At 46.4% G+C, this 27,500-nt stretch overlaps 2 protein-coding genes across 4 annotated transcripts in view; both read left to right on the top strand.

Annotated features, from left to right (window-relative positions):
* The window catches only part of LOC123763553 (nephrin), a 420,310-nt gene extending 405,181 nt beyond the window's left edge, over window positions 1-15,129 (top strand). For 2 of the 3 annotated variants that reach the window (XM_069304620.1, XM_069304619.1), the window contains 4 exons: window positions 3,497-3,733; window positions 4,364-4,566; window positions 10,641-10,747; window positions 12,119-15,129. In XM_069304620.1, coding sequence (XP_069160721.1) covers window positions 3,497-3,733; window positions 4,364-4,566; window positions 10,641-10,747; window positions 12,119-13,754 — 2,183 coding nt within the window. In that variant the 3' untranslated portion in view covers window positions 13,755-15,129. Of the gene's footprint in view, window positions 1-3,496; window positions 3,734-4,363; window positions 4,567-10,640; window positions 11,173-12,118 lie in introns of all 3 variants that reach the window. The other variant, XM_069304621.1, reaches the window with a different exon arrangement.
* A 7,306-nt stretch (window positions 15,130-22,435) lies between these two features.
* Window positions 22,436-27,500, top strand: part of LOC123763483 (proteoglycan 4-like) — a 46,120-nt gene continuing 41,055 nt past the window's right edge. The window contains exons 1-2 of the mRNA XM_069304495.1: window positions 22,436-22,621; window positions 23,790-23,959. Of these exons, the coding sequence (XP_069160596.1) occupies window positions 22,436-22,621; window positions 23,790-23,959 (356 nt within the window). The remainder of the gene's footprint in view (window positions 22,622-23,789; window positions 23,960-27,500) is intronic.

Raw genomic sequence — 27,500 nt, 5'->3', positions numbered from 1 at the left:
TCATATCTACATTTAAAACTGTGTATGGAGTCAGCCTCCACCACATCACTGCCTAATGCATTCCATCCGTTAACTACTCTGACACTGAAAAAGTTCCTTCTAACGTCTCTGTGGCTCATGTGGGTACTCAGTTTCCACCTGTGTCCCCTTGTTCGCGTCCCACCAGTGTTGAATAGTTTATCCTTGTTTACCCGGTCGATTCCTCTGAGGATTTTGTAGGTTGTGATCATGTCTCCCCTTACTCTTCTGTCTTCCAGTGTCGTAAGGTGCATTTCCCGCAGCCTTTCCTCGTAACTCATGCCTCTTAGTTCTGGGACCAGTCTAGTGGCATACCTTTGGACTTTTTCCGGCTTCGTCTTGTGCTTGACAAGGTACGGGCTCCATGCTGGGGCCGCATACTCCAGGATTGGGCTTACATATGTGGTGTACAAGATTCTGAATGATTCCTTACACAGGTTCCTGAACGCTGTTCTGATGTTAGCCAGCCTCGTATATGCCGCAAACGTTATTCTTTTTATTTGGGCTTCAGGAGACAGGTTTGGTGTGATATAAACTCCTCGATCTTTCTCTCTGTTCGTTTCATTAAGTACTTCATCTCCTATTCTGTATCCTGTGTTTGGCCTCCTATTTCCACCACCTAGTTTCATTACTTTGCATTTACTCGGGTTGAACTTCAACAGCCATTTGTTGGACCATTCACTCAGTCTGTCTAGGTCATCTTGTAGCCTCCTACTATCGTCCTCAGTTTCAATCCTCCTCATAATTTTTGCATCATCGGCAAACATTGAGAGAAACGATTCTATACCCTCTGGAAGATCATTTACATATATCAGAAACAGTATAGGTCCAAGGACTGACCCCTGCGGTACTCCACTCGTAACGTCTCGCCAATCTGAGACCTCACCCCTCACACTGACTCGTTGTCTCCTGTTACTTAGGTACTCCTGTATCCACACCTGCTGGTGTGGGTGTGTGCTGGTGTGGGTGTGTGCTGGCGTGGGTGTGTGCTGGTGTTGGTGTGTGTGTGGGTGTGTGTTGGTGTTGGTGTGTGCTGGTGTGGGTGTGTGCTGGCATGGGTGTGTGCTGGTGTGGGTGTGTGCTGGTGTGGGTGTGTGTTGGTGTGGGTGTGTGCTGGTGTGGGTGTGTGCTGGTGTGTGTGTGTGCTGGTGTGTGTGTGTGCTGGTGTGGGTGTGTGCTGGTGTGTGTGTGTGCTGGTGTGTGTGTGTGCTGGTGTGTGTGTGTGCTGGTGTGGGTGTGTGCTGGTGTGGGTGTGTGCTGGTGTGGGTGTGTGCTGGTGTGGGTGTGTGCTGGTGTGTGTGTGTGCTGGTGTGGGTGTGTGCTGGTGTGTGTGTGTGCTGGTGTGGGTGTGTGCTGGTGTGGGTGTGTGCTGGTGTGTGTGTGTGCTGGTGTGGGTGTGTGCTGGTGTGGGTGTGTGCTGGTGTGTGTGTGTGCTGGTGTGGGTGTGTGTGCTGGTGTGGGTGTGTGTGCTGGTATGGGTGTGTGCTGGTGTGGGTGTGTGCTGGCGTGGGTGTGTGTGCTGGTGTGGGTGTGTGCTGGTGTGGGTGTGTGCTGGTGTGGGTGTGTGCTGGTGTGGGTGTGTGTGCTGGTGTGGGTGTGTGTGCTGGTGTAGGTGTGTGCTGGCGTGGGTGTGTGCTGGTGTGGGTGTGTGTGCTGGTGTGGGTGTGTGCTGGCGTGGGTGTGTGCTGGTGTGGGTGTGTACTCACCTATATGTACTCACCTATATGTGCTTGCAGGATCGAGCATTGACTCTTGGATCCCGCCTTTCGAGCATCGGTTGTTTACAGCAATGACTCCTGTCCCATTTCCCTATCATACCTGGTTTTAAAATTATGAATAGTATTTGCTTCCACAACCTGTTCCTGAAGTGCATTCCATTTCCCCACTACTCTCACGCTAAAAGAAAACTTCCTTACATCTCTGTGACTCATCTGAGTTTCAAGCTTCCATCCATGTCCTCTCGTTCTGTTACTATTCCGTGTGAACATTGCGTCTATGTCCACTCTGTCAATTCCTCTGAGTATCTTATACGTTCCTATCATGTCCCCCCTCTCCCTTCTTCTTTCTAGTGTCGTAAGGCACAGTTCCCTCAGGCGCTCTTCATACCCCATCCCTCGTAGCTCTGGGACGAGTCTCGTTGCAAACCTCTGAACCTTTTCCAGTTTCATTATATGCTTCTTCAGATGGGGACTCCATGATGAGGCGGCATACTCTAAGACTGGCCTTACGTAGGCAGTGTAAAGCGCCCTAAATGCCTCCTTACTTAGGTTTCTGAATGATGTTCTAACTTTTGCCAGTGTAGAGTACGCTGCTGTCGTTATCCTATTAATATGTGCCTCAGGAGATAGATTAGGTGTTACATCCACCCCCAGGTCTCTTTCACGCGTCGTTACAGGTAGGCTGTTCCCCTTCATTGTGTACTGTCCCTTTGGTCTCCTATCTCCTAGGAGACCATATGTGTGTGCTGGTGTAGGTGTGTGCTGGCGTGGGTGTGTGCTGGTGTGGGTGTGTGCTGTGGTGGGTGTGTGTGCTGGTGTGGGTGTGTGTGATGGTGTGGGTGTGTGCTGGTGTGGGTGTGTGTGTTGGTGTGGGTGTGTGTGTTGGTGTGGGTGTGTGTGCTGGTGTGGGTGTGTGCTGGTGTGGGTGTGTGTGCTGGTGTGGGTGTGTGCTGGTGTAGGGTGTGTGCTGGTGTGGGTGTGTGCTGGTGTGGGTGTGTGCTGGTGTGGGTGTGTGCTGGTGTGGGTGTGTGCTGTGGTGGGTGTGTGTGCTGGTGTGGGTGTGTGCTGGTGTGGGTGTGTGCTGGTGTGGGTGTGTGCTGGCGTGGGTGTGTGCTGGTGTGGGTGTGTGCTGGCGTGGGTGTGTGCTGGTGTGGGTGTGTGTGCTGGTGTGGGTGTGTGTGCTGGCGTGGGTGTGTGCTGGTGTGGGTGTGTGCTGGTGTGGGTGTGTGTGCTGGTGTGGGTGTGTGCTGGCGTGGGTGTGTGCTGGCGTGGGTGTGTGCTGGTGTGGGTGTGTGCTGGTGTGGGTGTGTGCTGGTGTGGGTGTGTGTGCTGGTGTGGGTGTGTGCTGGTGTGGGTGTGTGCTGGTGTGGGTGTGTGCTGGTGTGGGTGTGTGCTGGTGTGGGTGTGTGCTGGCGTGGGTGTGTGCTGGTGTGGGTGTGTGTGCTGGTGTGGGTGTGTGCTGGTGTGGGTGTGTGCTGGTGTGGGTGTGTGTGCTGGTGTGGGTGTGTGCTGGTGTGGGTGTGTGCTGGTGTGGGTGTGTGCTGGCGTAGGTGTGTGCTGGCGTAGGTGTGTGCTGGCGTGGGTGGATGAAAACGTAGATAAAAACCTTGAAAGGTGGAGAGTGATTAACACCCAGTTGATTTAAAAAAAGGATAGGTGATAACCACCCACACTTCCCCCCATCACCTATTCCACCCACCTATTCCACCGACCCACTCCCCCCTTCCCGCGTTCTCACCCATTTCTTGTCTCTCCTGCAGGTGTGGGCTCACTGGCCCTGACCCCCATCCTGGCGGTGCTGCTGGGGGTGCTGGCCTCGTTGCTGCTCATGGGTCTGGTCATCGCCCTAGTGGTCAGGTCGAGGCGCCCTCGACCCCTTAAACCCGAGGTCAAGATGGTCTACGATAAGGGGTCAGGGGCCTCGGTGCCCCTCAGAGGACCCGAAGACAGTACGTCAACTGACGACCACAATCCTGATCTCATCCCCGTCAATGATGGTGAGCTCTTGGGGTAGTTTTGGGCTGAAAAATTAACTCTCCAAAGTTCATTTTCACATTATATTATGGTCTGACGCCTAGGGATGCGTTGCGCAAGGCACTCCTTACATTTTCAAAGACAAATTTGCCATGCATTTGCAGAGGCTTATATTCTTTTGGGGTGAGGTGGTTCAGGATGTGATTGAGATGAATAAGTGGATGAAACATAATGGATATTATTAGGCTGTTACATGTATGAACATAAGCAGCGTTGTTCATCTTAGTTGTTCAACAATTCTAAAAGTGTATTCTGCGGCCATAGAGCCATTCTCATTGTATTCTGCTGCGATGCAGCCATTCTCATTGTATTCTGCTGCGATGCAGCCATTCTCATTGTATTCTGCTGCTATGCAGCCATTCTCATTGTATTCTGCTGCTATGCAGCCATTCTTATTGTATTATACTGCCAAACAACCTTACACACTGTATTTTATAGTCATACAACCTTTCTCACTGTACTTTACAGTCATACACCATTCTCACTGTATTCTACAGACATACAACCAATCTATTCCTCTATGATACCAGCCTCTCTCTCTCCTCTCGTCTGTGCCCCTCCCTCCCGTCTCTCACCCCCTCACCCCCTCACAGACCACCAGGTGAAGGAGACCCAGCAGAGCTACACAGCAAAGATGCAACCAGTGACTGACCTGCACCTTCAGGAGCACACGCCGGCGTCCTCCCCGAGGCAGCAGCAGTCGCCCAGTCCCCAGCAGCACCAGCAGCAGATGAAGGAGTACCTGCAGGGGCACGACGGCTCCTTCTATATCAATCCTGGGACCCTTCTTCGGCAGGTGAGTTGGGAGGGAGAGAGAGAGAAAGAGGTACAAGTGACAGGATGAACAACCCAGCGGGTTTTCTTCCTATTGGGGAGTGTACATGTTGCTATGGTGGTGTGTTCACTCTCAGGATGAGTGGCGCTGCGCAATAAACCCGCCCCTCGGGGCAAAATTTTAAGAAAGAGAGAGAGAGAGAGAGAGAGAGAGAGAGAGAGAGAGAGAGAGAGAGAGAGAGAGAGAGAGAGAGAGAGAGAGAGAGAGAGAGAGAGAGAGAGAGAGAGAGAGAGAGAGAGAGAGAGAGAGAGAGAGAGAGAGAGAGAGAGAGTTCTTTTACTCTTGCAGTCTGGTCTCAGTCAGGCTTCACTGGTGATTGGCTGGTCTTCGGTCCGATAACTCCACCAGAAACTCGACGATACAGGTTAATAGGTTAGAGCAGAATGAGATTCGTGGCACGTGGATACGTGGATTAGTAAACAAACTCACGCCCAGTGTACAACCACGCCTCCACCACCACCACCACAACCACGCCTCCACCACCACCACCACAACCACGCCTCCACCACCACAACCACAACCACGCCTCCACCACCACCACCACGCCTCCACCACCACCACCACAACCACGCCTCTACCACCACCACCACAACCACGCCTCCACCACCACCAACACCACCACGCCTCCACCACCACAACCACAACCACGCCTCCACCACCACAACCACAACCACAACCACGCCTCCACCACCACAACCACGCCTTCACCACCACCATTCCACCCCTAAATTGGCTAAAGGAGTATCTGAAGGATAGAAAACAAAGGGTCACACTCCCCCACAAGTATCGAACTGGACGAAGGTGACAGGTGGAGCTCCCTAGGACTCCTGCAGCTTGACAAACTCCGGGAGTGGGCACACAAATGGATGCTAGAATTAAATCCCAACAAGTGTAAGGTGATGACTATTGAAAAGGTTGGAGATTATGGTGGATCTACACCTTTGGGGGAAAGGCAACTCGTAATGTCTTAGTGCTTTCTCCTAATATTGATCTTACCTTACGACACTTGAATGTATCAGGCGTCCTCATCAATCACAGCCCGTCCTCATCAACCACATCCCGTCCTCATCAACCACATCCCGTCCTCATCAATCACATCCCGTCCTCATCAACCACAGCCCGTCCTCATCAACCACATCCCGTCCTCATCAATCACAGCCCGTCCTCATCAATCACAGCCCGTCCTCATCAACCACATCCCGTCCTCATCAACCACATCCCGTCCTCATCAATCACAGCCCGTCCTCATCAACCACATCCCGTCCTCATCAATCACAGCCCGTCCTCATCAATCACAGCCCGTCCTCATCAACCACAGCCCGTCCTCATCAATCACAGCCCGTCCTCATCAACCACAGCCCGTCCTCATCAATCACAGCCCGTCCTCATCAATCACAGCCCGTCCTCATCAACCACAGCCCGTCCTCATCAACCACATCCCGTCCTCATCAATCACAGCCCGTCCTCATCAATCACAGCCCGTCCTCATCAATCACAGCCCGTCCTCATCAATCACAGCCCGTCCTCATCAATCACAGCCCGTCCTCATCAACCACAGCCCGTCCTCATCAATCACAGCCCGTCCTCATCAATCACAGCCCGTCCTCATCAATCACAGCCCGTCCTCATCAATCACAGCCCGTCCTCATCAATCACAGCCCGTCCTCATCAATCACAGCCCGTCCTCATCAATCACAGCCCGTCCTCATCAACCACAGCCCGTCCTCATCAATCACAGCCCGTCCTCATCAATCACAGCCCGTCCTCATCAATCACAGCCCGTCCTCATCAATCACAGCCCGTCCTCATCAATCACAGCCCGTCCTCATCAACCACATCCCGTCCTCATCAATCACAGCCCGTCCTCATCAATCACAGCCCGTCCTCATCAACCACATCCCGTCCTCATCAACCACATCCCGTCCTCGTCAATCACAGCCCGTCCTCATCAACCACAGCCCGTCCTCATCAACCACAGCCCGTCCTCATCAACCACAGCCCGTCCTCATCAACCACATCCCGTCCTCATCAACCACATCCCGTCCTCATCAACCACATCCCGTCCTCATCAACCACAGCCCGTCCTCATCAACCACATCCCGTCCTCATCAACCACATCCCGTCCTCATCAACCAATCCCCGATCTCATTAACTCCTCTCTTATTCCCCTGGTTATCTCTCTCACCGTCTCTCTCATTCCCCTAGTTATCTCTCACCGCGCTCTTCCCCATCTCAGTGTCTCTCCCAGTCAGAGGATCGGTCACTTGAGAAGTAATTCTCAGTTGTGTGAGGCTCCACCGCCGCTCTCTTTGTTTACCTTCATCGATTTTAATATAGTTTGATGTGGAGCGTGTTGTTGTTGTTATTGTGTGGAGTGGAGGAAGCAGGTCTGGTGGTGATAATGGTGGTGGTTGTAGTGTTGGTGGAGATACTGGTGGAAGTGGTGGTGGTAGTGTTTTAGAGATATTGGTTTGTGTTGGATGAGATATTGGGGGTGGTGGTGGTGGAAGTGTTGGATTTATTGGTGTTGGAAGTGTCGGAGGAAATATTGGTGGTGGTAGTGTTGGAGGAAATATTGGTGGTGGTAGTGTTGGAGTTATTGGTGGTGGTAGTGTTGGAGGAAATATTGGTGGTGGTAGTGTTGGAGTTATTGGTGGTGGTAGTATTGGAGGAAATATTGGTGGTGGTAGTGTTGGAGTTATTGGTGGTGGTAGTGTTGGAGGATATATTGGTGGTGGTGGTGGTGGTGGTAGCTTTCGGAGATGCACTCATGAGTTCCCCTGGTTGTGATTGTTGTGTTACCAGCGTGTAACGAAGCCAGGAGTCACTTCACACACACACATGCTCAAAAGCCCAGAGAAGTTGTGTTTGAGTGTATTGTTCCCAACATACAAGATTTTGTCCGTTACGATCCCCCAACGGACTAAATACACGGCATTATGAAGAGTTGCAGCTCACAGACTTCCACGTTGGTCAGGTCGGTGGCTGGCGTTCGCGGGTTTTAATACCTCGTATTTTATCCGTTGTAGCTACTCAGGGCGAGCGAGGTACCTTTGTTGACATTCATGGACAAATTTGGAATTACAATGAATGGTTAACTCTCTACCATCCCACACACACCTCCACTTTCCCACCCCATACACCCCCACTCTCACACACACACACACACTCCCCCATTCTACCATCCCACACACACCTCCACTTTCCCACCCCACACACTCCCCCACTCTCCCACACACTCCCCCACTCTATCATCCCACACACACCTCCACTTTCCCACCCCATACACCCCCACTCTCCCACACACACACACACTCCCCCACTCTACCATCCCACACACACCTCCACTTTCCCACCCCATACACCCCCACTCTCCCACACACACACACACTCCCCTACTCTACCATCCCACACACACCTCCACTTTCCCACCCCACACACTCCCCCACCCCCACACACTCCCCCACTCTCCAACCCTACATTATAAACCATAATATGAATCTATTGTTTACAATCGCGTTACTGAAAACAGGAAGAGGCGTTCGTGTTAGGGGAGACTAGCTCAATTACCCGCTTCATGCCGGAACCAACTCTGTGTAACATAATCAGGTAAATAACTGTGTTATCTGTTGGCAGTAAGCAATTTATGTTTATTCTTGAGATTCCCGGTAGCTGTTGGCACGAATTTCTTTGTGGAGAATACATACAAAAAAAGAAAGTGTCGTAAATTTACACGGGTGACGGCCGCGAGAAAGAAAACGGTCGTTTTCCAGAAAAAAACAAGAAAAAATATATGACAACATGAGGCTAGAATTAAGGAAATAATTTGTGTTGTGCGTTAAAGATATGTTTAGGGAAACGACGCGATGCAGGACAAAGTTGTTATGTATTGAGGGAGGTACGATGTTGTGTTGTGGTGTAGTGTAGTGGTGGTGTGGTGTAGTGTGGTGATGGTGTGGTGGTGGTGTAGTGTGGTGGTGGTGTAGTGTGGTGGTGGTGTGGTGTAGTGTGGTGGTGTGGTGTAGTGTGGTGGTGGTGTGGTGTAGTGTTGTGGTGGTGTGGTGTGGTGGTGTAGTGTGGTGGTGGTGTGGTGTAGTGTAGTGGTGGTGTGGTGTAGTGTGGTGGTGGTGTGGTGTAGTGTTGTGTAGTGTGGTGGTGGTGTGGTGTAGTGTGGTGGTGGTGTGGTGTAGTGTGGTGGTGGTGTAGTGTGGTGGTGGTGTGGTGTAGTGTTGTGGTGGTGTGGTGTGGTGGTGTAGTGTGGTGGTGGTGTGGTGTAGTGTGGTGGTGGTGTTGTGTAGTGTGGTGGTGTAGTGTGGTGATGGTGTGGTGTAGTGTGGTGGTGGTGTGGTGTAGTGTGGTGGTGGTGTGGTGTAGTGTTGTGTAGTGTGGTGGTGGTGTAGTGTGGTGGTGGTGTGGTGTAGTGTGGTGGTGGTGTTGTGGTGGTGTTGTGTAGTGTGGTGGTGGTGTGGTGTAGTGTGGTGGTGGTGTAGTGTGGTGTAGTGTTGTGGTGGTGTGGTGTAGTGTGGTGGTGGTGTGGTGTAGTGTTGTGTTATTGACCTGGTGGACACAGCAAGTGGGGCTTCGCCTCCTGGGCCCGGCACCAGGGGCCTTCACCACCACACATGATGGCGCTGCTGTTGGTAAGGAAATGGTGACGCAGAGCAACGCGTACAGTACCACAGATTGGTGTTCCAGATATAAGATAATAACCATAGTAACAACATATAACCTAACTAGGTGACTTTTCATTCTTTGTCTTTTCTACATCTTCCTCCTCCTCCTAATCCTCGTCTTCCTAGAGCGCGAGAGTCGACCTCCGGACCATGCTTTTGTACAGTCCAGTTGTCCCTCACAAGATTACCTCAACGACCTGTTAATGGGCGCTCATTTTCACGTCCCTGGCCACGCCCCGGCCGGCAGGTTAACTCAGGTCTTCGGATGTCCACTCAACTCTTCTTCCTTACTAACATTTTTAGAAACTTTTTTTTCTCCATTTCGTTTGTTCAATGCAAAGGTGTTTACCTTTGGGAGGGAATTATCAGGGGGAAAGGCCAAGCCATTATGACTATATAGCACAGGGAAGGGGATCAGGATAAGGATTTGGGATGGGATGGGGAGGGAAGGAATGGTGCCCAATCACTTGTGGACAGTCGGGGATTGAACGGCGACCTGTATGAAGCGAGACTGTCGCTCTACCGTCCAGCCCAAGTGGTCAGGAGGGTTTGAAGGGTAGTTTGGGAGTCTGTATCTAGAGTTTCTAGTTCTTAGATGATTTCTAGTTCAAAATGATCTTTAAATAGTTCATATGCTAATGTTGGTTTGTTACTATGCACTGAAATTAGTGTAGATTGCTGGATGCGAAATGAAATGTTAATTGGACACAATTATAGATTTTCCGAGTTGCTTGATGGTATTTAGTTAGTGTTGATAACGAGTTTCACGTGCATGTGTGTGTGTGAGGGGGGGGGCTTACATATATGTGTGTGGGGGGGGGCGTATTTGTACATGTGTGTGCACATGAGTGTATGTGTGCATGGTCTATACAGTATATTGTGTTTGGTTACTTTATGTGTGAATGCATGTTTTTGCATGTGTATGTGTGCGTGTATATGTGCAGAGTTTATGAATTATATATTTTTATAGTGTGTGTGTGTGTGTGTGTGTGTGTGTGTGTGTGTGTGTGTGTGTGTGTGTGTGTGTGTGTGTGTGTGTGTGTGTGTGTGTGTGTGTGTGCTCACCAATTTGTACTCACCTATTTGTGCTTGCAGGATCAAGCACTGACTCTTGGATCCCGCCTTTCTAGCCATCGGTTGTTTACAGCAATGACTTACAGAAATATTGGCATTAACTGTGTGTGTGTGTGGGTGTGAGCCCCCCCCTCACCTTGTTAGCATTAATTATAGAATATGTACAGATTCACATATATGTATATAGGCATGTGTATGCACGTGAGAATACGCATATGTCCATGTGTGTGTATGTGTGTGTGTGTGAGGTCTCGAGCTAATATGTGCTGCCGCCTGTCCCCCATACAGAAGGGGTCGCTGATGACGCGGGAGGCCGACCCCATGCTACATATGGGGTGCCCACTGGCCGCTTCTTCGCCCGCCGCCCGCACCACCGCCTCCACCCAGCCCACAGTGTACGCCCATTACGCCCCAGAGCATACCCCCTTCCCGCCCTCGTACGCCCACGACCTCACCTCAACCACCTTACCCAGATCGTATCCTCGCGAGGCTCCGGCAGGAGACTCTCCGTACACCCGAGACGTCTTGGGCACGCTGTCTCCCCCTCCTTACACCCACCACACCCTCACGCTGGGGAGGACCGCTACACACTCCCCACGACGGGCTACTACACCCCTCTGCTCTTCCACCCCCACCTCCACCTCTTCCTCCGTCAATCACCACGGGTCCACCTCCACCGTGGCCTTCAATCCTGAGAGCGACTCCCCCAGGATTCCTTTTGTAGCCCCAAGGGACAAAGCTGGCAGCCCCAACCACCGGGAGAGCTCGGTCTAGTCCCCTGCTAGAGACTAGATAGTGTCAACCCTCTGTCATTCCTCAGGTATGTCTAACACCTCCTCTCTCCCCCTCCCTCCGCTCTCACCCTTGCGGCAGGGGCCCGGGAGCTATAACATGGTTTCCAGACCCCAAGATAGCATACGTATTTTCAGTGTTTGCTACCCACCCCCCACCCCCTCTCCCTCCCTGGTATGTAAACAGTGCTGTATTATACCCCTTCCCCCCTTCCCCCCCCCCTCGTAAATAAACATTTAAGTCTTTCCAACATAATGTTGTTTGTTGTGTTATACAAGTCACATCAACACACTCAAGTCACAGAGGCACTGGTCAACTTAGATGGAAAACTTTAACACTTACATACGTCATTTGAACTTCCCTGATAAAGTTTATGATGATCAGAGCACAGGTGTGATGTTGTGGGTAAGGCCATGGAGTGGCAGGAAGTCTCCAGAACGCCGGTTCGAGTCATTACAATGGCCTCAAAATGATTTTCATTCATACATCACGTAATTGTGATTTTATTGCGATTTTTACTACTAGTGTTTTAAAAACTTGATGAACGAGTTCTAATCCTTACAGCTGCCACTTGACTTGAGTATGTTAACATAGTTAACTATTATGTTAGACATAGACTCTAAGCACATACGAATGTTATAGACCAAAATCCCTAGTTGAAAATCTTAATTTATGAAAAGAATCTAAATAGTCCCTTGTAAAGGTTCTAGATGCACTAAAAAATACTTCAAACTGTCATTTGCACAAGTTTTTGTGAATTGCAATTTAGTTAGACTTAAATTTAATCGACAGCATATGTATATAGACCTTCGTAGCTATAATACAATATAGCTTCTCTTCCACGACAAAGATTTATCTATGAAATTAAGTTTCATCTCCTCCCCCCCCCATCGTCACTATCATTAAACTCCTTCACTACTTTAAGGCAAGTCCTAGGCAGTAATCCCAGGAAGTGTGTGTTGTTCCTCCGGCAGGAGTGTGGTAAGCACCAGCACCAGCAGCAGCGGGGCCGACACTCCGGAGAGTGTGATGATGGACGCCCCAGGCAGCTTCAAGATGTCCAAGCCGAGGAGGAGCGCCTCTGGAAGCTTCAAAAGCGACTCCCGTGGCAGCTGCAAAAGGGAGTATCAAGGAAGCTTCAAGGAAGACTACTGCAGGAGCTCCAAGAAGAGTTCCCCAGGCAGCTTCAAGCTGGAAAGCTCGAGGAGGAGCACTTCGGGCGGAAGTTTCAAGCTGGAAGCTTCAAAGAAGAGCCCCTCCGACAGCTTCAAAAACGCTTCCGGGAGCTTCAAGCGAGAAACTCCAAGGAGCCCCTCAAGGAATTTCAAGAGTCCTTCAGAGAGCTTCAAATTGGACATTCCAGGAGGTATGGAGATCTCCAGCATCCTGAACAAGGAATTACTGGGGACTTACAGACAAGAGGGGCCAACCAACTTAAAGAAGGAATCGACAGGAAGCTTCAAACTGGAAATCCCAGGGAGTACGAGGAGAAACTCTTGTGGAACATTCATGACGGAATCCCCAGCCACTTACAGGAGAGAGTCGTCAGGAAGCTACAAGCTGGACATTCCGGGAAGCACGAGGAAGGGCTCTTGCGGGAGCCTGACAAGGGACACTCTGGGGATCTTCAGGAGAGAATCATCGGGAAGCTTCAAGCTGGATACTCCGGGGAGCGCGAGAAAGGGCTCATCCGGGAGTTGCAAACTTCACACTCCACAGAGGAGCCCATCTGGAAGTTACAAGAGTCCTTCGGGAAGCTTCAAGAGCCCATCAGGGAGCATCAAGAAAGAATCTCCTGGCAGCTTCAAGCTGGAAACTCCAAAGAAAAGTCCATCTGGAAGCTTCAAACAGGAATCTCAAGGAAGCTTCAAATTAGCCACCCCAAAGAAGAGCCCCTCCGAGAACTTCAGGAGAGATTATCCGGGAAGCTTCAAATTAGAGACACCGAAGAAAAGCCCAACTGGTGTCTTCAAGAGGGAATACCCAGGGAGCTTCAAACTAGAAGCCCCAAAGAAGAGCCCATCCGAGACCTTCAAAAGGGATTACCCAGGAAGCTTCAAGTTGGAAACGCCAAAGAAAAGCCCCTCCGAGAACTTCAAAAACGTTTCTGGGAGCTTCAAGCTGCAAACCCCACAGAGGAGTCCTTCACGAAGCTTCAAAAGAGAATCCCCAGGGAGTTTCAAGCTGGAAACTCCAAAGAAGAGTCCGTCAGGGAGCTTCAACAGCCCATCTGGAAGTTTCAAGAGTCCCTCTGGGAGCTTCAAACTGGAGGCCCAGACCAAAAGTCCCTCGGGGAGCTTCAAGAAGGAATCCCCAGGAAGCTTAAAACTAGAAATGCCAGAGACCACAAGGAAAGGCTCCTCGGGCAGCTTCAAACAGGAGTCACGGGGAAGCATCAAGCTGGACACCGCTGGAGCTGTCATGATGTACTCCCCAGGCAGCAAGAGGAGGGATATTCTAGGCAACTTCAAGATCGATTCGTCAACAGAGGGGGCGCTGATAGTTACGCAGATGAGTTCGCCCTTGCATCGACCAGGTTCTAAACCAGACAAGCTCAGAATAGTATGTCCTTTGGATTCCAAGATTCGGATAGAGCTCAAGATGGATTAAAACCAATCGTTCTTGATCACACTCGGTTATGCTAAGTTGGAAAAAATTGGAACAACAGTGCCCAAGGGGAAAAAAAAGAGATTTTGTAAGCCTGCTTCTTGAACTAAAAGTGAGACTTTTCGAAGAGTTTTTGAAAAGGTTCACATGTTGAGATTGGGATTATTTTTTGGGAGAAACCTTTATTGCGTGTCATCAATATTGGAGAACACAAATGAGGAGAAGACTGTTAAATTGGGGTGGACATAAATGTGCCTGTGTGTAAAAACTCACATAAGATTGTCATAAGACATTATCCATGTAAGGTGTCATTAATTCACAGTTATTGTCTGAAGAAGCTGGAAACTTATTTTGAGCCTTTAACGAGCTTATCTAGGAAATTGCTCAAACTCGTCATTGGGTGTTTGCGAGTGTTTTTCGATGCTCAGATTCCAGCAATAGATAATTTAATCAGTAGAAGTATAATGATACACTATAGCATTCCACATTATAATCGATGGGTATTGGTGAATGACGTGGCAATTCTGTCTCCGTGAGCCGCTGTAAAGAACTTGGAGTGATGAGATGAAAAATAATGAAATAAGACACAGGACTTTGTGCTAAGTGATGCTCATACTTAATATGATCATGTAGTTCTAAACGATGTAATTGATGTGGATTGATGTACAAATTGAACTATTGCTGGGTGTAAATCCTTAATGAAGTATTACTGTGTGAATCCTTATTGAATTATTGCTGAATGTAAATCCTTGTTCATGAATCAGCAGACTTTGTGTTTTTTTTTTTAAATGGAAAAAGGTCAAACAATTGACATTCCTTCCCAAGACGATAACAACATCCGTTGAAACATGAATTTAAATGTTTGCATGTCTGGTACTTCAATTATATGTTCTACTTTGTACTCACCTGACACCTGACACGATCCCACAAGTGAAGGTTTGGAAATCGTTGCATTACCAGTATGTATATTTGTCTATTTACACCTGTCTTCAGTTGTGGGTGGCCCCTCACTGCACGCTGGCGTCTCTCCTGCCCTGGGAAGAGGGCGGGAGTTGGAGGCAAGAACGACTGGCCCAAATTATCTCGCAGTGGACGTAACTTGATGTTAACTTCCCCCCAACCCAACCCCCCGGCTGCCTATCGTCCCAGAGGAAGAGAATGAAGTTGGGCGGCAAGGAGCTAGCGATTCCTCTCAGTTAGAAGCGAGGGAACATGGCTATATAGCCAGTGCCTCACACACACAGACACAGACATTGTAACCAGACCACTGAAGCGTTATTACGTTTTTTTATAACATATATAACGTTGTGGTTGTGTATTTATAGGGTTCCTATAAGCCATGTTTTTATGGAATCTATATTATAACGGTTTAAGGCTACGTTTGTAATTTTTATATTCTAATTTTTTTTTAATTAGATTCTCTCCAGCAGGTGATGATCTTAGACGCCTGAAGACACCACTATCAGAGGTGTCTGATAGTGGCATTTAACTCTCCAGACAAGTGATTAAACTCTCAATGTCACTTGAATTAACTTTTACCATTCACAGAGTTTAACATTTAAATCACCACTGGGACTCTCGCACGAAGGATTCAACACCACCGTTAGTGTTGAATCTTCTTAGGTGAGAACAAGACGATACATTCTTGTGTATAGACGCGTGTTAGAATTTTAGTAAATGCTGCTTACAATGTGTGGAATTTACAAAAAAAAAGATCAAAATTCACGATCAAGATTCTATACTTGGAATTTGCCTTGCCAGAGTTGATTTCCGAAAGTTAAATGATTATAGATGAACTAGGTGTTACAGGATTTACTGAAAAAAAAAGTTAAAATATAGAAACCAAATTACATTTTTCCATCTATGTGCGAGAAGGAATCGCGATACTTCAATCCTAACCCTAGACAAATCTAAGTTGCAACAAATAAAAAAATAACGAAGTTAAGAACACTTATGATTTTTTTTCGATTAAAAAAATCCTTCCTTCGTCAAGACGTGCATTAAGGTGAGATTAGTTTACGACAGCGACTGCACCCACGTAGTCCTGAGGTTCCGGGTTCGATCCCCAGTGGAGGCGGAGACAAATGGGCAAAAAGTTTCTTTCACACTGATGCCCCCTGTTACCTAGCAGTAAATATCTACCTGGGGAGTTTAGACAGCTGTTACGGGCTGCTTCCTGGGATGTGTGTGTGTGTAACAAAAAGGAGGCCTGGTCGAGGACCGGGCCGCGGGGGGGGGGGGGGGACGGTAAGCCTCGATATCATCTCAAGATAACCTCAAGATAACAATTAAACATAATATCAATGCCTGGTGGGGGAGGAAGTGATATGTGCTGTAGCATTTTGAATCTCAGTAACATTTCTGGGATTCAAACAAGTGTAGATACAACATTTTTTTTTTATTAATTATTAGCCATTGGATTTTTATTCTAGTCTAACATGTCTTATGACTTGTTAAGGAAGTCATTACGATTGTTATTATGTATTATGATTGTTTTATGTGACTTGTGTTTTAAGGATGAGACACTTTGAAACGCAATATAAAACTACGGGCTCACCATAGCCCGTGCTACTTGGAACTTTGTTCCAGGTAGCGAATCTTTAACAACAACAACAACATCTCTCTCTCTACGTTCCGGACACACTTAAGGATTAGTGTGGCACAGTGCCAGACACTCTGGATGCACTTTTCTGCACGAGATCTTTCACTTATTAATTAAGAAGTATCATCAACTGTTTGCACCTTAAAGGCCTGCTCCTAATAGAACATAAATATGAAGTAATTATATATTCTGATCTCTTAATGGGAAGCGTTTTACTTATTCATAAGATTTTAAAATTATCCTCGTCAGGGAGATCCTCTTAATGACTAACAAATTGCATTTTGTTTTCCTTTAGATGCATGAAAAGAATATTATATATATATATATATATATATATATATATATATATATATATATATATATATATATATATATATATATATATATATATATATATATATATGCAGAATAACCACATATGAAAAATAGAAAATGCTTAACGCGTTTTCGGCTAATTCGCCTTCATCAGAGCAAAGTAGAATCTTTGCTTCTACTTTGATTCTACTTTGCTCTGATGAAGGCGAATTAGCCGAAAACGCGTTAAGCATTTTCTATTTTTCATATGTGGTTATTCTGCATACTTGGATCAGTGTTTTTGTGATCATTTTTGCATATATATATATATATATATATATATATATATATATATATATATATATATATATATATATATATATATATATATATATATATATATATATATATACTTGAAGGGGCAGCCGGGTCTATGCATCTCTCATTATTCCCTCTTCCCCATCACTATCTCTCTCTCCCTCTTTCTGACTATCCCTCTCTGTCTCTTCCTCTATCCTTCTTCTTCTCTCTCCCTCTCTATCCATACTCTACCTCCTTCCTTCCCCATCTTTCTCTTCCTCTCCCTGTCCGTCTCCCTCTCTCCCATCTGATGGGAGAGTTTTGGTGGGGGAGCCTCAGGACTGAGTGGTCTGGGGGATGGTAGTGACTTGCTTTCACTGTTAATGCCAAAGTATGAGATGAAAAAATCTCTCCATTTTACTGTGATCAGTGAATAATGTTTTAAAATACAATATTACAAGAAATATTATTTATATTTTTTGCAAAGTATTTTGATAAATGGAAGGAGATGCCACTGCCAAAATTGTCAAGGGGAACCTATGGCTGTGGCATGCTGATAGAATTATGCTGAACACCGCCCAGACCCTGTTGGGCATGTACCCTACAGGAATCAGGGAGCAAAGTAGGGTCAGGATAGCCCCTAAGAATCTGGATTCCATCCTCGAACAGGCATTCTAATGTATAGAACTATTCACATCACAACATTGTATACGCGCTATGCTGAGAGGAACATTCAAATTAAAAAAATATATATTAATATACATGTTAAACATTTCTCTCTGTCCAAAATACATATAAAAATATTGTTAAATTCTTAAAACCATTTGAGCAAACAATTCTTATCCATCACAAAGCGTCTGTAACTTATTGTATTTAAACAAAGCATACATATGACCTTACATATATATATTACATACATATTGTAATCGTATTGTTACATATATATTGTAATATATATATTACATCACCACCGTTTGGGTTGCATGGTCTGTGCACTAGTAAATCCTAAGATTTAATACCAATTTTTGTTCAATTGTGTTCTCAATAAAAATTCAATTACAATAATTTCCTCATATTTCCAAGCTGTCAGAACTACAGGACAGAACCAAACACCCCCTCATAAATATCTACATGTGTGTGTGTGTGTGTCTCATGTTTTTATTTTTCTATAACTCCTTTTACAATGTATTATTATACAAAAGCCACAGCAAAAACAGGAAATGAGGTACTTGCTGGCATAATGGAAACTTTCTAATTATTTAGAAATAATTAGAAAGTGTTTGATGTTTTTCCCCTGTATGGGGTTTAAGAAGTCCCCAGTTCTGTGCTGCGTGTGTGTGTGTGTGTGTGTGTGTGTGTGTGTGTGTGTGTGTGTGTGTGTGTGTGTGTGTGTGTGTGTGTGTGTGTGTGGAGAAAATGAACCAGAAACATGGTCACTTGATGTTGCTAGTCACGTCAAGTATTTGGTCATGACATGTCACTTGGTCATGTCACACGTGGTTTTGTACAGCTCTATTGTCATCTCTACGTCACTGATGAATAAACTTTATATTAAGCTGTGTTTTATTCTCTATTTTTTGGTTTAAAGTGCTTTTAATGGCACATAATTACAGATATCAATTATCCTCCTAATAAAAGTATAACAAAAATTACAAAAGAATTACAAAAATAGCAAATATATGTTAATCAAATTAGAGGAATAATCGTATAATTCAACATTATTAAACCTATAATAACCCAGGAAACACAACGTAATCAACACTTATGCTTTCATTGTTGTCTGTGTTTTTCCAACAAAAAATGTTCTTAAGTACTCACCTAGCACTACTAGGTGAGTACTCAACGTTTTTATAACTTTTAAGTAACGTTATAAAAACGCATTTAAAATCAAAATCCCAAAAAGTAATGTAATTATGTTGTATTTGGAAAACTAAGACACTAAGGCATACACACACAGAGAAAGATCTGGGGGGTTGATATCACACTGAACCTGTCCTCAAAAGCCCTCATCGAAAGGCTGTTAAGGCAAACAGCCTCACAGAGTAATCACCAGGGAAAGTGCTGTTGGAATTACACACAGATCACACTATAGGGGCCTCGTAGCCTGGTGGATAGCGCGCAGGACTCGTAATTCTGTGGCGGGGGTTCGATTCCCGCACGAGGCAGAAATAAATGGGCAAAGTTTCTTTCACCCTGAATGCCCCTGTTACCTAGCAGTAAATAGTTACCTGGGAGTTAGTCAGTTGTCACGGGCTGCTTCCTGGGGGTGGAGGCCTGGTCGAGGACCGGGCCGCGGGGACACTAAAGCCCCGAAATCATCTCAAGATAACCTCAAGATCTCAAGATAACCATCCATGGGTGGGCATTTTCGTTCAAACAATTCACAAATCATGAATTATTTGATCGAAAACGCACCCCCCCCCCCCCATGGGTCGAGAGACGAGATAGACTTGAACAGTAATAGAATTGACTCTTAATATTGTTCAATTTTAGAAATCATAAACATGGAAATAAAATACTTTACGAATCTGCTTAAAGTCAAGGGGTAAAAATATAATAATTGCAATGCAGACAAATTATTCAGTAACAAGACAATGATGTTATGGTGGAGAGATGAAAGAAGAAATTATCAGGAGAATGCACTGGGAAGGGGTCAGGATAAGGATTTAGAATTGGACGGAGGGAAGGAATGGTGCCCCAACCACTTGGACGGTCGGGGATTGAACGCCGTCCTGCATGAAGTGAGACTGTCGCTCTACCGTCCAGCCCAAATGGACGAGAGATATTCGACTAAAGTGTAGAATTATGTTAAAATAGACATGAAAGCATGCAAGTGTTTAATATTTAATATTTTCTATCCTGGTTGTGCATTATCAGATTATTTCATCACCTTAATTTAGTCGAGGTTTACACTTATATTCACTCAAAAGCACACACGTAAGCACATACACCAGTGGAAACAACCAGCAAGAGACAGACTGAGACTGGATGGAACAAAGGTACTGTTCCATCCAGTACCTTTGGGGGGTACTAAACCGGGAGTCCCCCTAAATATTAGAGGGACTCCCGGTTTGCCTCCTGGCATATTTACATTCGGGACATTTGCTTCTAGGTACTGGATACAATCAAAGATTGGATTATAAATAAAAAAAGGCAAACTTGGGAAAGGTCACAAGAAGAAAATAAATGTAATAGTACTCACAGAAACAAAACTATCAGGCATCATAACACATGCAGTGTTTCTGTAGGAATACTACGGAGTAAGGAAAGAGAGGGGAAAAACAGAAAAGGAGCGGCTCTACTGATAAGGAAGGACTGGTATTTCGAAGAGATGGCCATCCCAGGCTGTGAAGGGGTTCAGAAACTACATAAGAACTATGACAATGGGAGGAGCAAAGATAATCGTATTAGTACTACATTTCCCCACTAAATGATAGAAGACCCAGACAGGGGTCTTCCCGCACGAGGCAGAAACAAATGGGCAAAAGTTTCTTTCACCCTGAATGCCCCTGTTACCTAGCAGTAAATAGGTACCTGGGAGGTAGTGAGCTGTCACGGGCTGCTTCCTGGGGGTGGAGGCCTGGTCGAGGACCGGGCCGCGGGGACACTAAAGCCCTGAAATCATCTCAAGATAACCTCAAGATAGGGGTAAGACAGAAACAACAAGGCAACCATAAATATAATAGTGAGAGCAGCTTTTGTTACCTGCAGGAAGAAATCCAGACTATAAATCTTGAGGGACATGAAGACTGACGACTGGAAAGACTGACTTGGAGAAAAGAGAACCATATGGAGATACAGACACAGAGTTCTAAATGAATAAACATGGCGATAAGATGCCATCTAAGCCAGCATGTCTAGGGACCCACAAGAACAAGAAGAAATGATGAATCAGCCAAACTTGATATGATATTCACCCTGAACGAGTCAGACATAAGGGAAACACAATCGACTTGATAATGGACGGATAATAATGATTTCGGACGGACCGAAACGTCGTCGTCTCTTCACTTTCTAGTGTGTGGTCTGGTCAACAGACATAAGGGAAGTTATATTAGAAACCCCGTATATGAATGAGTGACCACAGTGTACTGACATGTAAGTATCTGATGGAAATGGGAATAACCTAAACTTGGTCAGAAAGTAAAAGAATGACATACTAAAAATGTTCTCATCCCATAATATGATGGATCGAGAAAATTCCTAATAGAAATATTGCGGGAAACAGAACGCGGAGAAAAGTCTGTACAAGACATGAGGACTACATCACCCAGAAGTGTCCAGAAGTGTTAGTAGGCAGAACACAAGTTTATTTTAGGCCCAAAAGACAAAGATAAAAGCATAAAGGGAATTAGTGGTTTGATCAGGCATATAAGGAAGCAAAGCACAAGAGCGTGGAGACACTGCAGAAACAACAGAACCCGAGAGAGCGAAGAGAAAGATACCAGCAGGCCAGATTTTTTTTATTAAATTTTGCCCCGAGGGGCGAGTTTTTTGGGCAGCGGGACTCATCCTGTGAGTGGGCACACCGCCATAGTGACAGTATTGGGCAGCGCCACTCATCCTGTGAGTGGGCACACCGCCATAGTGACAGTATTGGGCAGCGCCACTCATCCTGTGAGTGGACACACCGCCATAGTGACAGTATTGGGCAGCGCCACTCATCCTGTGAGTGGACACACCGCCATAGTGACAGTATTGGGCAGCGCCACTCATCCTGTGAGTGGACACACCGCCATAGTGACAGTATTGGGCAGCGCCACTCATCCTGTGAGTGGGCACACCGCCATAGTGACAGTATTGGGCAGCGCCACTCATCCTGTGAGTGGACACACCGCCATAGTGACAGTATTGGGCAGCGCCACTCATCCTGTGAGTGGACACACCGCCATAGTGACAGTATTGGGCAGCGCCACTCATCCTGTGAGTGGACACACCGCCATAGTGACAGTATTGGGCAGCGCCACTCATCCTGTGAGTGGACACACCGCCATAGTGACAGTATTGGGCAGCGCCACTCATCCTGTGAGTGGACACACCGCCATAGTGACAGTATTGGGCAGCGCCACTCATCCTGTGAGTGGGCACACCGCCATAGTGACAGTATTGGGCAGCGCCACTCATCCTGTGAGTGGACACACCGCCATAGTGACAGTATTGGGCAGCGCCACTCATCCTGTGAGTGGGCACACCGCCATAGTGACAGTATTGGGCAGCGCCACTCATCCTGTGAGTGGACACACCGCCATAGTGACAGTATTGGGCAGCGTCACTCATCCTGTGAGTGGACACACCGCCGTAGCAGCATGTACAACACTTCCCAAAAGGAAGAAAACCCGCTGGGTTGTTCATCCTGTCACTTGTACCCGATTTAAGTACACTCAGAGTGAGAAGCGGAGAGACAGCATGAAAATGACATAGCAAATAAAGCCAAAACCCAACGAAAATTGCACCACAGCACATCAGGAGGGAAACAAAGGAAGAGCTCATGAAACTGAGAAATGGAGAGGCTGGGTACAAGGAAGTATGTGTTGAACTCAAGAGATTCCAGGATGTCTTCACAATAGAGCAAGGGGAAATCCCGGAACTAACAGACGTAGTGATAAGCCAAGCAACCTACGAAGATTTTGAAGTTATCACGGATGAGGTTAAAAGATATCTGATGGATGTAGACGTGAGGAAGAACATAAGAATAAAATTAACTGCAGAAGGCCAATTAACCCATAGGAGGCAGCTCCAATATATAACCACCCAATTCATATATATATATGTCTGACCTACGCTTGAAACAATCAAGGGATCCTACTTCTATTACGTTATGCAGTTATTGGTTCCACAAATCAACAACCCTATTACCGTACCAGTATTTACCCAGGTCTTTCCAAAATTTAAACTTATCCAATTTATACCCATTATTTCATGTTCTGTCTTGTGTTGATACTTTTAATACTCCAAAGGCTATTGAACCTGCCGGAATCTCCCCATGGATATTAGTGTGTAGGAGCACTTTGCTTGCCACTCTCCCTGGTACAGTAGGTCTCCAGCTTCCACTCACAAGAGACGGGAGACCTGCCAGAAATATGGAAGACGGCTAATGTAGTCCCAATACACAAAAAGTGCCGACAGGCAAGAGGCCCTAAATTACATGCCAGTGTTCCTAACTTGTATACCATGCGAGGCGCTAGAGAAGACCGTGAGAAAAAAAACTTGCAGCACATCTGGACAAAAGAGACTAACATCAACATGGATTCAGGGATGGTAAATCGTGCCTCACGGGTTCAAAAGAATTCTATGACCAGGCGACAGACATTAAGCAAGAAAAATGGTGGGCAGGATGCATTTTCTTTGACTATCAGAATGATTTTGATACAGTACCCTATAAGAGGCTGTTACATAAGTTGGAGAAACGGACAGGAGTAACAGATAAGGTGTCGCAATAGATAAGGAACTATCTAAACAACAGAAAACAGAGTTACTGCGAGGGTGAGACCTCAGAATATCGAGATGTCACTAGCGGTAGAGTGAGACAATGGTCACTATCTCAGACAAGGAGTGAGCCTGGGCCCCACCACACAAAGCATCCTCAAGTCCCTAAAGTCTCCTTGCAAGAGCCACTATCACAACAAATTACACTTAACGACAACAGAGTTATTATAAACAGGCAAGATGCTGGTGTCGCTGGTCACTGTGGCAACGACTGTGGCTCGTAGATGTCATCTCAAGTCTCTTGAGCTCTTCACTCAAGTCTCCTCGTCTCTTGAGAGAACATGTTTTATTCGCTAGAATTATCGGAGATTGGAGATCTGGCATGAGAAATACAAGATCAGTGTCCTACCAATCAGACCACGGATGCTGATAATCAGACCAGGGATGCAGACAATCAGGATGATAGAAATACCTATAACTGGTCCTTGAGACTAAACACCTTCCTTGGAGCACCAGTCAGGTATCTGGAGATGGTAAAAGCCTCCACCTTCACCAAAGTCATTCAAGGGTCAAGAACCACAACACTGTAAGTCATCATTCACTCGAATCATCAGAGATGTGAACGTGAGCCTGAAAATACTGGACTCTCGAGGCTGTTCGGAGTGAGTAATGCCTTAGTGAGTAATGAGTAATAGGGTTTCAGAGCTCTAATGACTGTAGAGCACCTGGAGTGAGCAATTGGGGTGAGCACCTGGAGTGAGCAATTGGGGTGAGCACCTGGGGTGAGCAATTGGGGTGAGCACCTGGAGTGAGCAATTGGGGTGAGCACCTGGAGTGAGCAATTGGGGTGAGCACCTGGAGTGAGCAATTGGGGTGAGCACCTGGGGTGAGCAATTGGGGTGAGCACCTGGGGTGAGCGCCCTCAGTCTATGCCATAACCCCAAAAAATAAAAAAGTGTCAAGTGATGTGCCCAATCACGTGAGGATACGCTGACGTCTCAGGGGTTCCTCCCACGATGTCTAATAATTATGTCACTACCGACATATGACAGAGCTCCCTGGTAGGCTTTCATGCTGGGTTTGGGGTAAGTATGGCTCCCTAAAGAAAGTCCAGCGATGTCATGCTGAATGACCATAATAATACACACACACACACGCACACACACACACACACACACACACACACACACACACACACACACACACACACACACACACACACACACACGCACGCACGCACACACACTGAAGTCTGTTTGCTGACCCGTACTTTCATCTCAATTGTTGGCCTTTGCTGTATATTTGTATATTTATTGCACAGGTGAAGTCATTATCAAGATATATTGCATCTTTGACATCACTTCTCTCGGCTGCATATTGTCTCCCTCTTCCTCGTGAGTAACTTTAGATCTTCTCATAGACCTCTTCCACCTCCGGTTGCTGATTCTCATAGTTAGCGGCTATCTTGCCCTTTCCTCTGATCCTTTTCATCAGCCTCCTCATCTTCCCTCTTCCTCCTGATCCTCTTCCACTGCTCTTCCGTGTCAATCTTTCCTATCATCCTCCTCTCTCTTGATCTCTCGACTTTAATATCGACGAAACTCGGCCCTAAAAGAATGGTGTCCTTCCTGTGGCTTGTGTATAAGAACCGACGTTTGGGAGAGAGGTGATCCGGCCCTTTCTTTCTTCCTTCCTCTCTCTCTCTCTCTCTCTCTCTCTCTCTCTCTCTCTTTCTCTCTCTCTCTCTCTCTTTCTCTCTCTCGGTCTCTCGGTCTCTCTGTCTCTCTGTCTCTCTCTGTCTCTCTCGGTCTCTCTCGGTCTCTCTCTCTCTCTCTCTTTCTCTCTCTTTCTCTCTGTCTTTGTCTGTCTGTCTCTCTCTCTCTCTCTCTCTCTCTCTCTCTCTCTCTCTCTCTCTCTCTCTCTCTCTCTCTCTCTCTCTCTCTCTCTCTCTCTCTCTCTCTCTCTTTCTCTCTCTCTCTCAACAGAGAGGAAAAAGTAATTAGAGATAACAGGAGGAAATAATGAATATCATGATGAAGCTGATGATAATGATGATAATGTTGATGGTGTAACCGAGTATGAGTATAATGATGATAGTGATATATATGTTTTAATCTCTTTTTTGTATATATGTTAATTTACAACAAGAAAACGGGAAGATATTTTAGCACTTTTGCTTGGAAGGCACAAAAGAGAGAGAGAGAGAGAGAGAGAGAGAGAGAGAGAAATTAATTTCCCCTCACCATGGCACCATGGCTGAGCATTGACTGTCACAGGTTGATATTCATATCCAGTCAGGGGCAGGTAGACAGCAGAACCAGGACCAAAAAGAACATGACATGACAGGAAGGCATGACCCTTCCCCCCACCCCCCCATCCTCGTGTCACTGGACCCCTCATGCCAGGCACAGCTCACGACAGACCTCTCACTCAAAACGTTATGACACCAACTTTAAAAATAGTCTCTGATATTATATATATATGTGTGTGTGTGTTGGTCCTAAAACATTAATTGTTAACGCTTTTCCCCCGTGCAAAATTGGACACAACATAAGAGAGCTGCAACAAATGTCATGTATATGTATATGCATATGAATACAGCATTAGGAAATTTACACGTCATACATAAAATCGTGATAGAGCATACATGAAGTCTGGCTGTAACACATACACCTCGCTCTCTCTCTCTCCTCCTCGCTACCGTGAGCGGGAGACTGACTCTCCCCGAACAATAGATTAAAAATGTATTGAGTGTCAATGGTATTATCTTCAGCCTGGATAATCGTTCGAGAGCTTTTGGGGGGTGTTTATGCCCGCTTCTAATTCTTGATGTCTCTCTCTCTCTCTCTCTCTCTCTCTCTCTCTCTCTCTCTCTCTCTCTCTCTCTCTCTCTCTCTCTCTCTCTCTCTCTCTCTCTCTCTCTCTCTCTCTCTCTCTCTTTATTCTGTTTGTGTTCTCTCATTCTCACACAACTGACTTAAAGTCTCTTGTGTTTCTGTAGGAATGAGAAAGCTTCATACGCAGGGGGGGGGAGGGGGGCGCACAATGAACGGTAAAATGCACTTACATATTCACACACTCGCCCCCTCGGAAGAGCGCAGGCACTTGAAAAACAGTCAGGAACTCCAGCAAGCACTCATGAACCCACTTAGGCAGGTGAATGCTTTTAAATACAAACAAGTGCTTGCACGCACACAAGTACACACATGCAAGCGAGCTCATACTCAACTGTGAGTGTGTGTGTGTGTACTCACCTATTTGTACTCATCTAGTTGTGCTTGCGGGGGTTGAGCTCTGGCTCTTTGGTCCCGCCTCTCAACTGTCAATCAACTGGTGTACAGGTTTCTGAGCCTACTGGACTCTATCATATCTACATTTGAAACTGTGTATGGAGTCAGCCTCCACTATATCACTGCCTAATGCATTCCAATTGTTAACTACTCTGACACTGAAAAAGTTCTTTCTAATGTCTCTGTGGCTCATGTGGGTACTTAGTTTCTACCTGTGTCCCCTTGTTCGCGTACCACCCGTGTTAAACAGTTTATCTTTATCTACCCCTGTCGATTCCTATGAGAATTTCATAGGTGGTAATCATGTCTCCCCTAACTCTTCTGTCTTCCAGTTTTGGAGATTTATTTCACGGTGAACTAGTTTAGGTGAGGCTTGGGTATGTGTGTGTCTGTATTTGCTATTGGTGCTTGCAGCATTGAGCTGGTATAGCTCCTGGACCCCCGCCTTTCTGATTCTTGGATGTCTAATGTACCGACTTCCGACCTATTGTTCTATCTTATCTACTACAGAGAGAAACGTAGATTGTAGATGTAAGTGTAAAATAGGTCGAGATTCAGTATAATCAGACAACACTCGATTACAAAGGCGGGGTCCAAGAGCTCGAGTCTGCACATACAAATAGGTGAACAGGCTAACACACACACACACACACACACACACTCCGACACAGACATACATATATCTACGTCTGAAGGGAACGTCACTCTCCCGGTCAAAAGACATTCATTTTTGACGCGCTCATTAATGAGAAGGAAACCATTTATAGCAACGGTCAAAGGCTTCATTATTTCAGAGTTAGGAGAGAGAGAGAGTGTGGCTGTGGTTGTGGTTCACTC

Source organism: Procambarus clarkii, chromosome 52, assembly GCF_040958095.1.
Source record: "Procambarus clarkii isolate CNS0578487 chromosome 52, FALCON_Pclarkii_2.0, whole genome shotgun sequence".
Lineage (NCBI taxonomy): Eukaryota > Metazoa > Arthropoda > Malacostraca > Decapoda > Cambaridae > Procambarus > Procambarus clarkii.
Note: the sequence above shows the minus strand (reverse complement) of the source record. Positions and strands in the feature narration are given on the sequence as shown.